The sequence below is a fragment of the Rhinatrema bivittatum genome, chromosome 3, assembly GCF_901001135.1.
Source record: "Rhinatrema bivittatum chromosome 3, aRhiBiv1.1, whole genome shotgun sequence".
Taxonomy (NCBI): domain Eukaryota; kingdom Metazoa; phylum Chordata; class Amphibia; order Gymnophiona; family Rhinatrematidae; genus Rhinatrema; species Rhinatrema bivittatum.
The window spans coordinates 6,627,275-6,641,105 of NC_042617.1; the positions used below are offsets into that span (position 1 = coordinate 6,627,275).

A 13,831-nucleotide genomic window follows, 5' to 3' on the forward strand; every position below is an offset into this window, starting at 1 on the left:
TTCTGGAGATCACATCAAAGCGATGAAAAGTGGATGGAGCCTGGCCAGAGGATATTTCCTACACTGGTCCATCGTAAAGAGAATGGGGACATGCTTAAAGATGTAAATATATATATATATATATATATATATATATGTGTACACATGTGTATATGTATATATACATACATACCCTGCAGGAAAGGATGGATTGGGGAGATATAATTAAGACATTTCAATGGCAAGGAGGCTGTAGAATGAGGGATCATGGGATGAGGTTCAAAGTGCGTAAAATCAGGAGTAATCTAAGGAAATATTTATTTATGGAGAGGTTAGGGGACGCATGGCATGACCTTTCAGTGGAGGTGGAGATGTGGACGGAAAACATGGGATAAGCCCAGTGGATTGCTGTGGGAGAGGAACAGAAGTGATGTTAAGTGGGAGGTGCAGATGGACAGACTTGAAGGGGGGCCCTCTGGTTTTCATGTGCAGTTATGATCTATGATGCAGGAGAGAATGGAGCAGTGCAAGAGGTGATAAGTTAGAGAGTGAATCATGCAGTACAACAACAGGACCACAAATTTCAGTTCCCCACCCTTCACACGTGAATTTCATTTTTTAAAATTGTTTTTATCTTATGTATTTTTTTATATTTTATATATTATCACGCAAAAAATATTGAAAGTAGGGAAAGGTTGGTTTCATACAATAACTGCAACCTGCTATAATAAGCCTTATATGCAGTATAATTGATAATTTTGTAATCATGAAACATCCTTCCTCCTACCAATGTTTTATTTTTAAATTCAATGTTATATAAAATCAAAATATTTAAAAGTCATTGTAATGAATCTTTTTGTGAGTTTTTGACTGAAATCTTTAAAGTTCATCAAACGTTATTGCATATATTTTATAGTTGTTTCAAACGCATTGTTGGAGTTACCCATCAAGTGAAACTGCGATGTTAAAATGCTCCACCGCTCATAATTTGAACCACTTTCTGGTTTCATCAATTTTTTTCTTCTTTATACCTCCAAACAGCCGGTATTTTTGAATATTCACAATCAGTACGAATGCTTTCCCACACAAACTTTAACGCCAATGCTGATTTAAATCGGCTCCCTCAGCTTAGATTACTTCCCGGCGTATCGGTATATTTTAAGTATTCACTTGCAATACAATTAATTTCTCATTTTGAACTTTTAAATGAACGCCGCTTATAACTTGAAATGGCTCATAATTATTTCAATGACTTATCGGCTTCGTCGGACTTTCCTTTACCGGATCCACAAAAACCTCCCAACAATGCTTGTTAAATCTTCAGCGTTTGACTTATTTATTTATTTTTCTATACCGACATTCGATTTGACTTATCACATCAGTCTACATATAACAAGATGTCTAAGGCGAGCCTTTTATGACATGATACAGTACAACCACTTGAGTAACTGGTTGCGTACATATAACTGTTTTACAACAAGATAGTAATCAATGATTTCCCCACATAGTGAAAGATTCCTCTATCGGGTGCACCTCCACCTCAAACGATACTTTTAATTCTTCAACGTTTTACTCACAATCATCTTAACGTTGTCATGTCTCAAATTATTCAACAACTTTACCACAAATTCATCTAGTGCATTCCCGATCTACTTAGGGAACGTTTTAACATCGCAGTTTCACTTGATGGGTAAATCCAACAATGCGTTTGAAACAACTATAAAATATATGCAATTAAGTTTGATGGACTTTAAAGATTTCAGTCAAAAACTCACAAGAAGATTCATTACAATGGCTTTTAAGTATTTTGATCTTATATAACATTGAATTTAAAAATAAAACATTGGTAGGAGGAAGGTTGGTTCATGATTACAAAATTATCAATTATACTGCATATAAGGCTTATTATAGCAGGTTGCAGTTATTGTATGAAACCATCCTTTCACTACTTTCAATATTTTTTGCGTGATAATATATAAAAAATACATAAGATAAAAATAATTTAAAAAAATTAAATTCACGTGTGAAGGGTGGGAAATTGAAATGGGTGGTAATTTGTACAGTAGTCCCTACCAACAGCGGGGAGATATCAGTCATTGTACAACAACATGAAACAGACTTTCATATTAGAATTTGCTGGGCACTTCTAAGCCACCCAGACTGGCCACTGTTAGAGATAGGATACCGGGCTCAATGTGTTATGGTTGTGGGCCCGGCTAGGACTGGTGAACCTTCACAGGGTCACGCCAGGACCTCAGGTCAGATGCAAACAGGACTAAGGATCTTTAGCCAATACCAGCCACCTCCCTCACAGGTTGAGGCCTTGGAGGTTGGAGGCTGGCAGGACTTAGACTGTGGCCGACGAAGGCAATGCAGGACTGGAGACTTGAGACAAGGCGAGGCTGGAATCAGGGAAAAGCAGAACTGGAGTCTGGAACTGGATACAAGTAAGGCTGGAACAGAGTGGAAGACCAGGACAAGACACTTCCCAATCAGAACATGCACTGGTTGAATGTCTCTCTTCATTTCCACACCAGATCCTCCTATAAACGCACCCTTCACACCCCCTCTCCGAAACATCCCCCCTTAACTCCATTGCAGGTCCCCACGCCTGGATTGCCATGCCTCCTGCCCTCAGAAATTTAAGAAAAACCTCAAAGCACGGCTGTTTAAACAAGCCTATCCGTAACCTCTGCGTATCCTAGTCCTTCCTCGGCTAATCCCTCTCCAACGGCTTTGCCCTCTTCTTTGTCACCTGCCCTTCCCTCTCCCCTTGCTCGTTTCTTTGTTTTTAAACTGTTCCTCTTACCCCCCCCCCCCCCCCCCATTTCTCCCTATGAACATATTCTTACTCTCTTGCTTTCTCCATACATCTTGAAACATTGTTATTGTTGGGTTTGTTTTTTTTACTGCTGTCATTCTTCTATATTGATATGCCTGTTTCTCTTTAACTCCCTTGTTTTCCACACCCTAGTTTTATGTAACTTTGTTTCCTTCTGTTAACTTTGTTCCATGTAAACCGGCATGATGTTCCTACGAATATCGGTAGAGAAAAACCTTAAATAAATAAGACCAGGACAGGACAAAACAGAACAAGGAACACAAAAGCCCAAAGGCAACAGACTGGAAAGGCCACCAGGCAGGAGTGTAGCAGAAGCCATGAAAGGCCATGGAACAAGGCAAGGGCAGAAGTCCTGAGAAGGCCACAGGACAAGGCAAAAGCAGAAGGCTTAAGAAAGTCAAAGCACAATCCAATGGCCAAGCAGAGAGCTAGAGAGACTGGATGACAAGGCCATGAGCATAGCCAGAGGCAGGGTTAAAGAGACAGGGCCTTGATGAGTCATGGGATCACAGAAACTATGACTGAAGTGAGAGTAGGAGCAGCTCCACAAGGACCTCTGGTGGTTGGGAGGCTGCATAACAGGTAGGATCACAACACAATAGGCCATTGGTCTGACACTTATAGGATAGAGCAGTGATATAAAACTCACCTTCGATGGTAGTTTTGAACTGTGGAAATTTGTTGAGAATTTTCACCCTCTCCTTCCAGTCAAACTGGTTTCTCCAGTAAGATACTACCTTGCGGAGATAGGTGGAGTTGAAGCCATAGTGGAATCTTGCATCCTCCAGTGGTGGCGTGTAGCGGGTATTGTCAAGGCGATAATGAAGATCCTACATATACAAGTATGCCAACATGTCATGGAACGTAATAAAGCAAATGTGGCAGAAAAAGACCATCTAGTCCACACAGCTGCCAGCCACATAGCAGGACCATCTGCAAAATTTCTCCCTACCCAGAACACTCTTGTTTTGTCTTTCTCCTTTCTACTCCTCTATCTTGGGTAGATGAGCTTAGAAAGTCACCACTTAGTTCCCTCCAGCACCCGCCTTTCCCATGTCTATCCAGAAGGCTGCCAAACTTATGCCCTCCCAGGTCACCCTGCATAGCCTGCCAAACAAGTTCTGCTTCTGCCAGAACTTCATGCAGTGTGCCTGACAGACTCAACACATCTCGGCCGCATTTCACACTATAAATCATCAGACTTTCTTACAACGTTTGAAAGGTATAGGCATCAATGGGATGAATCTTTTTTAAGTAATTGAAAGTTTCAGGTTAGGGTACATAATCAGTCCTCAATATAACCGCTGGGGTTCTTATCGGTGTTACTATTTAATGTCTGCTGCGTCCAGTCTGTAGCCTACTAGAAAATTTAGGGGTGGGCTACAGACTGTACGCAGATGACATTCAATTTTTGGTTCCTGTATTGTCTTCTATTCTGGAGACTGTTGCCCAAGTGGACATGTGAAAACAAACTCATACTGAGCAGGTTCCCTTCTGAAGACTACCCAAAATGTTTTAAATTTAATGTTTACAGCATTACTATCTCCTTAGAAGTAAGAGACTTGAGGATAAAGCTAGAATCCCACTTATCAATGAAAGAACATATAAAACAAACAGCCAGTAGATCATTTATTAAATTGAAGTCATTTCTGGGGGGTTTGAAATATTTAACAACAATCAATGACTTCTGGCATATAATTCAGGCATTAGTCATCTCCAAATTGGTCTCTGGCAATGCTTTATACGTTGGTATTCCAGCTTACATGCCTCGCTGGTTACAGGCAGTGCAGAATGCCACAGCAAGGCTATTAACGGGCACTAGGCTTTGCAATCATATTACCCCAGCTCTGTGTTCCCTCCACTGGTTGCCCATAAAATGGAGGATACAATTCAAAATTGCCACAGTGATCCATCGTGCACTGAAAGGTGATGCCCTGAGGTGTGTAAGCTTGGCTCTAAAACTTTATAAGCCACCTGGTACAGTAAGATCAGCAGGACAGAACTTGTAAGAAGTACGGACAGTAAAACAGGTTAGACTTGATAAGAGAAGGGAACGATCCTTTTACGTGGCTGATCCATGACTATGGAAGGGTCCTACCAAACAAGATTTGGAACGTGGAATGCTCTATGACCTTCAGAAAACAGGTCAGAGCTTTTTTTTTTAAAGCGAGATTTTAATGTTGATGTGTGATATTTTTCAGATGTTTTTATTTTATTTTAGGTATTTGGAATAAATGTGACTTTTTAAATTTCTCATTTGTTATTAATTGTTTTTTACTGTGATAATTTGCATTGTGTTACTATTATATTAACTGGTTTTGTATGTCTTTATGTTGATTTTATGAGTGTAGTTTGTTGTCCGCCTAGAACTACGGACAGAGCGAGCTATAAGCTTTGAAAATAAATACATAAAATAAAAATCTCACTATGATTTGAATAGCTACCATTACTGATGAGCCTCCTACATCCCCCTATGTAGACCCAGCCATGTGAGTGCCTGCATTTCTGCCAGGACTGAAGGAGGAGGGTAGATAATCAAAGCTAAACGTTTAAGTGAGTTAGCCAGGTAAGATTTATCCCGCTAACTTACAAGGGATGTTCAGCAGCACAGCTGTGCTTCCGAATATCCCCAAATAAATCGCTAGCTAGCTGGATAAGTCTTATCCGACTAACTTTAGACCTGCTATAGATAAGTTTAAATATTCCTGTGTTAACCAGATAAGCAGGTCCTCCCTGATACACCCGCTTCCTACCCACCATTCAGCCGGATAAGTGGCGGCCGCTAAATTCAACCCTCACAACTTATCCAGCTAAGCGAACCCTCACATCTTATCCAGCTAAGCGTTGCTGAATATCAGCCTCCTGGTTAGTACAGGACTTGCACCTTGAAGTCTTTTCTACCATCACAGTGTCGGACATCCCTGCCATGTGGGTGCCTAAGCAGGGGCTTCACACACAGAGACAGGACAGTTAGGGAATCCAGAAGGCATGGGGATGGGAGGTCCCCGGGGAACACTTTTTCAAAGGGGAAAGAAAAACTGAGTAAGAGTTGGCTAGGGGACTGGAAATTCATAACAGGAAGCCCAGGGCTGCAGGGAAATGTAGTCTGCAGGTATTTGGCAGAGAGCCAATTAGGATGAATGTAGCAGCTATAGAGGTCTGGGCTAATAATGGGGAGACACAGATGGGACTCAGACAGAAGCTGAAGGAAATCAGTGTTCCTCGTAAGCCAGAGACACGCTGTCTTTCAGACAGACAGGAAGAGGAAAGCCAGGAAGAAGAGACGCCTGCAGCTCATATGTTAGGGATTTCAATCTGGGAAGTGAGTTATCCATGGTCCTGGGGAACTGAGCTAGTTGCCATGTACCTTACTTGGATGATACTGGAGTCTCGGAGAAGGAATTAAAGCCACACTGATTCTTCTATGTTTGTATGGAGGTTGTATATCTCACAGTGTGTGTCCGATTCTCCAGTTTGCTGCCACCTTGTGTCGTCTGTAGATATTGCTTGGCTTAGAGTCTCTGCATGTTGTAGAGCTCTGTTTCTTGACTGTTCCTGAGCTCCCTGTTGTATCTATTCCTGTTTGCCTCTGTCTATCTGTGCCTTTCTCCTCTTCATATTGGTCCCTTGACTCAAGGTTTATTTCCTGCACAGACTTTCATTTGGAAGAAGGCTCTTGGAGGGCTAACAGCTTGTTCTCATCCTCTTTCCAGTTCTCCAAAGCATCATCTTTTCACCTGTTATTTACTATTAACCCACAGGTACTTTCAGAGAAACCTATCGCAGTTGTATCAATCTCATCAACCTGTTTGGTCGCTCCTGGGATCTCCTCATCTACTGTGAGTGTTGACTTGCTCTTCATTAAAATAAATGTTGTTGGTAACCAAGAACTGAATTCTTCTGACGTCTGCAGCTGGGGAATAGGTTTAGCTGACTGTCTAGGGGCTCAAGCTAGACACTGAGCGTCATGGGCAGTATTAGTGATGTCTGAAATAAAGTTATTTTTACTGCAAGTGGCTCTGAGCAATGGGTTCCAGAGATTCAGCAGTAGGCAGTGACTTTTGACACTTGTGTTCCCGTTTATCACTTCTATGTATTCTGGCAGCATGCATTGTTGATGCAGGCGAGTCTGGTGCTACGAACACTTAAATGTGAGTCTCTAGCTCGGTTACTGTTTTAGACACCACCACCTACCCCAGGAGGGCAACCCATGCTTGCACAATCTTCTCCATGAAAAAGCATTAAAAAGTATTTCCTGCTGTTTCCTCCCTCGGAGCTTCATATCATGACCCCTTTCTTCTGCATCATGAATACCTTCCAAGGCCCTGTCTTGCCTCCCTTCTAGGTGCACATCTTTTGATTTCTAAATCTTACTTCACGGGGCTTCTGATGCAGATCCTGTTATCTGATTCCATGGCTTTCTTTCTGCACTGCCTCAGTTCTAGGTGGTCCTGGAGATGAGGCTTCCCGCACTGCACGCAGCACCCAAATGAGGTCTCACTAACGACCTGTACAACAGCGAGATCACTTCCTTTTTCTGCTGTTTACATCCCTTCTAATGCAGCCTAGCCTCCCTCTGGCTCTGGCCACCGGCTGCTCGCCCTGTTTCCCTACCTTGAAATCCCCAGATCCAGCCGAGCGCACTGCAGCAAGGAGATTAGCACATCTAACGTGCGCCCTAACAAAGGCATACCGGCCAGCGCCCAACGCATGTAACTTCCGTGGCTAATACCGCCCGATGCAGGAAAGCAGGTCCAACGGCCGGGCCGCAGGGGACATTAACTCGCGCTCTGGAGGCTGAGCAAACTTTACTTACAGTCAAGGGCTCATGAGAAACACAAAACATTGGTCCTCGGTATTGCGATAAATGTGCCTCTTGTAGGGTAGGGTTCTTTAGGGAGATTGGTATAAGATGTAGTTATTTGGAGTTAGAACAAAAACCAAAGACGTGTATATAGGGAGTAGTGGAGCCGGGCCTGATGATCAACTAAAGGGGACCTTAAAAATCCTGGGCAGCTCCTTTCCTTTTGCTAAACCGCAGGGCATTACAGATTTCCATAACTTCCTGTACACCATGCACTTTGGCTAGGAAGGTACAATTTAGATGTCCGTGCGCCCGATGCAATAAACGTTTGAGTGCCAGAATCGCACATTTCTCCCTAGCGCGTCCTTTTCGTACGCCTCATTAGAATATTGCATCGGGCGCACAGGGGGATGTGGTCATGTGCGCGTCAGGAAAGTGGGCGCTCAGTGTGAGTGCGCGTCGTGTTGCATCAGCATCATCTCAATCTCTCCTTCCTACCCTGTCGACGCCTTCGTGTGTGTCACTCCCGTGGATTTCTGCACCGACAATGCAACGTCGCTGCCAAGCAGTCAACCCCCCCTTCAGACTTCTCATTCATCTTAGCAGCATCTGCAGGAAGGCCAATTTTCTTCCTGACCGCTGTGCAATATCCCTCACCTCAGGACCACTCCTCTCTCCTCAGACTGCGCTGCTCTTACCATCATCGCTCAGCCACTTTCTAAGGCACTGCGGTCGGCACATGCTCTTCACGTAATTCTCTAAACTGATCAGATTTCCTTCTGATAAACCCATACTGCCTTGGATTCAAGTACTTCCTACCTTCCCTTCAGAGGAATCCACTAATTTTACCAGATCCAAGGTCAGACTAACGGGCCTGTAATCTCCAATCGTCCGTACTCTTTCCTCCTCCCAATCTTCCTCGCTGAATACTGAACAGAAGTATTTATTTAGCATTTCTACTTTTTCCTTTTGCCGTTCCATACATTTTTTGTCTGCTCTTAATCTTATAATCCTACCTCTGCTCTTCCTCCTGAGAGAGGTTTCGTTACCTCATTTAACCTCTTCCACTCTTGCCCGGGATGGATTGACCTATGGGGACTCTGGGCATGCCCCGGCAGGCAGGATACCCCAGTCACACGGATGGTCTCATGACCCACACCAGGCCCCCCCGCAGCTGAGCCTGCCCTGAAGCTCCCTGGGATGGAAATTCTCAGGCCGTCCCCCCGTGGCAGGAGGCCTCACCCCAGACTCACTGCAGCCGCCTGCTCTCTGCTGCCGGCCGCCCTCTCTCAGAACCCCCACAGCTGCCCTCCTGCTCCAGCCACTAAAACAAAAAGCATCAGAGGCTTCCGGCCTGGGTCTTCCCTCACCCAGGGACGTCCCAGGAGATCAACAATCAATGTAAGCAGAAATGTTGTGTTTTCTTATTTACAGGTGGAGGGGGATGAAAGCAGGCATGAGAGCGACGGCGAGCGAGCCAGTGAGCGCGTGTAAGAGAATGAGAAAGCCGAATAGCCTGCGTGGGAGAAATTCGAATCGCCGACAGGGTCAGCATCCAAGCGTGAAGCCTCCACCTTGGCCCCCTCAGTGTTCTGACCTCGGGGGGAGGACAGGGGTGCCCTCGCTTCGGGCTGCAGATGGCCTTGAGCCGTCCCGGCATGGTATGTGCGAAGGCGATTACATTAAAAAAAACAACCCAAAAAACCAGGCATGATTCAAAAGGGAGGAGCGAGAACAGGCAATGACAGACAGAGAGAGCACATTATTTGCACTGCCAAATATTTGGGAAACATTAAACCAGAGTTCAAGTGCCAGAAACCCGAGAGCCTGTGAAAATAAGCCTGTATTCAGCGCCTTCCCAAGTGTCTTCATGCACGGTTTACTCTGCGGTGATTCTGGCACAGCTGAGAGAGCCCAGATCCTTGGCTTTAGGAAAGGGATTGCAAGCCCTCGTGTCAGCTGCCTGCTGTTAATGCAGCCGGAGACTCATTCAGCAACATGAGAAGAAGAGATAGGACCTGCACCTGTTGCTAACGCAGCGCTGACAAAACGGGGGTTCTGCGAGGCCTCAGTCGTGGATCGCTTAATATTCTTCGGCCTGCTTGCTGGACTATTTGCATAGCGCAGATAGAATTAGCTGCAAGGCCCAGATATAAAGAATTGCGAGAGTCCAAGCCGCTCGAGAAGAAGCTTCAGGCGGCAGAAAAGGCGTAATTTGGGAAGTGAGGGTTTCCCTACCGCATTGCTTTGAGCGTGCGTGAGTAACCTCATCTCCATGGGCTGAGAGCAGTGTTGCATGACGTGAAGCCTCGAAGGCTGCTCTAGCAGAACCAGCACCCAGCGGGAAACCCGAGATGACTGTGCCAAAGCTTGAGAGAAGGCGTTTCTGTGCCGAACCCCTCACCGAAGCGAGCCTGCTACTGGGCTTTGATGAACTCAGGTGGCTGCTACAGAACTACTGATTGCATTATGTTTGCTCAGATTGGCAGAGACGAGCTTGATCAGAGATTAGCAAGCATTAAGGGATGCTCACTGGCTTTCTTTAAGAGCGCTCTAACCGAAGCTTGCTCATGTAACGGATGAGAGAGAGAGAGATTCGTCCGCCTGGCCGAGCCCTGCCAATCTCAGCACGGCGCTAGGACAAGGCTTCAGGGGACGTGAGGAAGGATTCATCTTTCTGAGAATCTCAGAGCTGAAGGTGTCCCGGGTTGGCTGTGATGGTGTCAGACGGGAGAGGAGCACGCGTGAAGCTCGCACACATCTTTCTGAGAATCTCAGGGCTGAAGGTGTCCTGGGTTGGCTGTGATGGTGTCAGACGGGAGAGGAGCACGCGTGGAGCTCGCACACATCTTTCTGAGAATCTCAGGGCTGAAGGTGTCCCGGGTTGGCTGTGATGGTGTCAGACGGGAAAGGAGCACGCGTGGAGCTCGCACACATCTTTCTGAGAATCTCAGGGCTGAAGGTGTCCCGGGTTGGCTGTGATGGTGTCAGACGGGAGAGGAGCACGCGTGGAGCTCGCACACATCTTTCTGAGAATCTCAGGGCTGAAGGTGTCCCGGGTTGGCTGTGATGGTGTCAGACGGGAGAGGAGCACGCGTGGAGCTCGCACACATCTTTCTGAGAATCTCAGGGCTGAAGGTGTCCCGGGTTGGCTGTGATGGCGTCAGACGGGAGAGGAGCACGCGTGAAGCTCGCACACATCTTTCTGAGAATCTCAGGGCTGAAGGTGTCCCGGGTTGGCTGTGATGGCGTCAGATGGGAGAGGAGCACGCGTGAAGCTCGCACACATCTTTCTGAGAATCTCAGGGCTGAAGGTGTCCCGGGTTGGCTGTGATGGCGTCAGACGGGAGAGGAGCACGCGTGAAGCTCGCACACATCTTTCTGAGAATCTCAGGGCTGAAGGTGTCCCGGGTTGGCTGTGATGGCGTCAGACGGGAGAGGAGCACGCGTGAAGCTCGCACACATCTTTCTGAGAATCTCAGGGCTGAAGGTGTCCCGGGTTGGCTGTGATGGCGTCAGACGGGAGAGGAGCACGCGTGAAGCTCGCACACATCTTTCTGAGAATCTCAGGGCTGAAGGTGTCCCGGGTTGGCTGTGATGGTGTCAGACGGGAGAGGAGCACGCGTGAAGCTCGCACACATCTTTCTGAGAATCTCAGGGCTGAAGGTGTCCCGGGTTGGCTGTGATGGCGTCAGATGGGAGAGGAGCACGCGTGAAGCTCGCACACATCTTTCTGAGAATCTCAGGGCTGAAGGTGTCCCGGGTTGGCTGTGATGGCGTCAGACGGGAGAGGAGCACGCGTGAAGCTCGCACACATCTTTCTGAGAATCTCAGGGCTGAAGGTGTCCCGGGTTGGCTGTGATGGTGTCAGACGGGAGAGGAGCACGCGTGAAGCTCGCACACATCTTTCTGAGAATCTCAGGGCTGAAGGTGTCCCGGGTTGGCTGTGATGGTGTCAGACGGGAGAGGAGCACGCGTGAAGCTCGCACACATCTTTCTGACTCGATTGCAACATTCGCTCGGGGCCTGGAGGCCGGCGTTGGCCTTTGGAGTGGCCGGAGATTTGGCAGCTGGGAAAAGTTTGTACTTAGAGTCATTTGACCCTGGAAAGCTGACAGTTGTACCTTGCCCTCTGCTGCCTCAGGTACAAGCTTACTCCGGACTCACCGAGCCGCGATGTTTTATTTCAGGAGGGGGGGAAAAGGCGTCCCGGCTGCACGAGGCGTCCGTCGTCTCACGGCCCAGCACCGCGGCAGGGAAGGAGGCGGCCAGCGGCCCCCAACCTCGCGGGACTGCCACTGCCTTAAATAAAAAGTCGCGGGCTGACTCCCATCTCAAGCTGAGGCCACCGGTCCAGGCGGCCCCTGCACCCCCAAAACGTATGCAAAAAAAAAAATGCACCTGTGCGGAGATGGACCCGCCCCTCCCAGATCCTACCAATGAAATAAAGGCCCCTGGCCCCGCCCCCTAACCCGAGAGTGTCAGGGCCCCACCCCCCACCTCCTCCCTCCCGTGGAAGCCAGGAAATACAGAAATTAGAGGGCAGGTCCGCAGCCCCCGACCCTTCAAGAGGGGTGGGTGGGGGCCGCTCACTCTTGGTCACGGAGGGAGGGGGGGGTCGTTGCCGCGTGGGCTTTTTTTAATCCATTTTTACCCTTGCGGGGTAGTCGGGGGCCACCTCAGCTGCGGCCCTGGGTTGAGATGGGGGGGGGTCAGCACTGCCCCCCCCCCCACCGCTTCCTCTTTAAATGTGCGGCGGGAGCTTCAGGCCCTGTGTTAGGGTCCCGGGGCTCCCGCCTCAGATCTGACGCAATGAGGGTCTCTCGCGTGTATACTGCAGTGTGACACGCGATAGAGCGCTAGCGTGACCAGAACCAGGCTCCGAGGTGGGGACGCACCCGCAGTACCTGAATGCAAGTCCACTCTACAGCGCCGAAAAGCAGAGGTCAAATAATAAATAGGCAGGCAGAGGTCACGTGGCCAGGGTTTCCTTTATCTGCTTCTCTTGTGATCAGGCCCGGCAGGGCACACTTGAGGGGGCGGTGGCAGCAGCAGGAGAGGTGCAGGGCTGCCAGGAGCCAAAAACAAGAAAAGGCCACGAAAAAGAAAGGCGGACATCAACCCGCCGGTGGCCAAAAATGAGGAAAGGCCGTGCCAGTTTTCCCTCTTATAGCTGCGCACGTGGGCTCACGCCCATCCCATCATGGCCTGGAGATACGAGGTCATGTATGTGTGTGATAGTCTGTGGGAGAGTTTGTGTATCTGTCAGAGCTTGTGTGCATGTGATTCTATGAACATAAGAACATAAGAAAATGCCATACTGGGTCAGACCAAGGGTCCATCAAGCCCAGCATCCTGTTTCCAACAGTGGCCAATCCAGGCCATAAGAACCTGGCAAGTACCCAAAAACTAAGTCCATTCCATGTAACCATTGCTAATGGCAGTGGCTATTCTCTAAGTGAACTTAATAGCAGGTAATGGACTTCTCCTCCAAGAACTTATCCAATCCTTTTTTAAACCCAGCTATACTAACTGCACTAACCACATCCTCTGGCAACAAATTCCAGAGTTTAATTGTGCGTTGAGTAAAAAAGAACTTTCTCCGATTAGTTTTAAATGTGCCCCATGCTATTTTCATGGAGTGTCCCCTAGTCCTTCTACTATCCGAAAGAGTAAATAACGGATTCACATCTACCCGTTCTAGACCTCTCATGATTTTAAACACCTCTATCATATCCCCCCTCAGCCGTCTCTTCTCCAAGCTGAAAAGTCCTAACCTCTTTAGTCTTTCCTCATAGGGGAGCTGTTCCATTCCCCTTATCATTTTGGTAGCCCTTCTCTGTACCTTCTCCATCCCAATTATATCTTTTTTGAGATGCAGCGACCAGAATTGTACACAGTATTCAAGGTGCGGTCTCACCATGGAGCGATACAGAGGCATTATGACATTTTCCGTTTTATTCACCATTCCCTTTCTAATAATTCCCAACATTCTGTTTGCTTTTTTGACTGCCGCAGCGCACTGCACCGACGATTTCAATGTGTTATCCACTATGACACCTAGATCTCTTTCTTGGTTTGTAGCACCTAATATGGAACCCAACATTGTGTAATTATAGCAAGGGTTATTTTTCCCTATGTGCATCACCTTGCACTTATCCACATTAAATTTCATCTGCCATTTGGATGCCCAACAGTCTCACAAG

At 47.3% G+C, this 13,831-nt stretch overlaps 1 protein-coding gene across 1 annotated transcript in view; it reads right to left on the reverse strand.

Annotated features, from left to right (window-relative positions):
* Nucleotides 1-13,831, reverse strand: part of LOC115086676 (epoxide hydrolase 1-like) — a 57,970-nt gene that overhangs the window by 26,879 nt on the left and 17,260 nt on the right. The window contains exon 3 of the mRNA XM_029592864.1: nucleotides 3,471-3,651. Within this exon, the coding sequence (XP_029448724.1) occupies nucleotides 3,471-3,651 (181 nt within the window). The remainder of the gene's footprint in view (nucleotides 1-3,470; nucleotides 3,652-13,831) is intronic.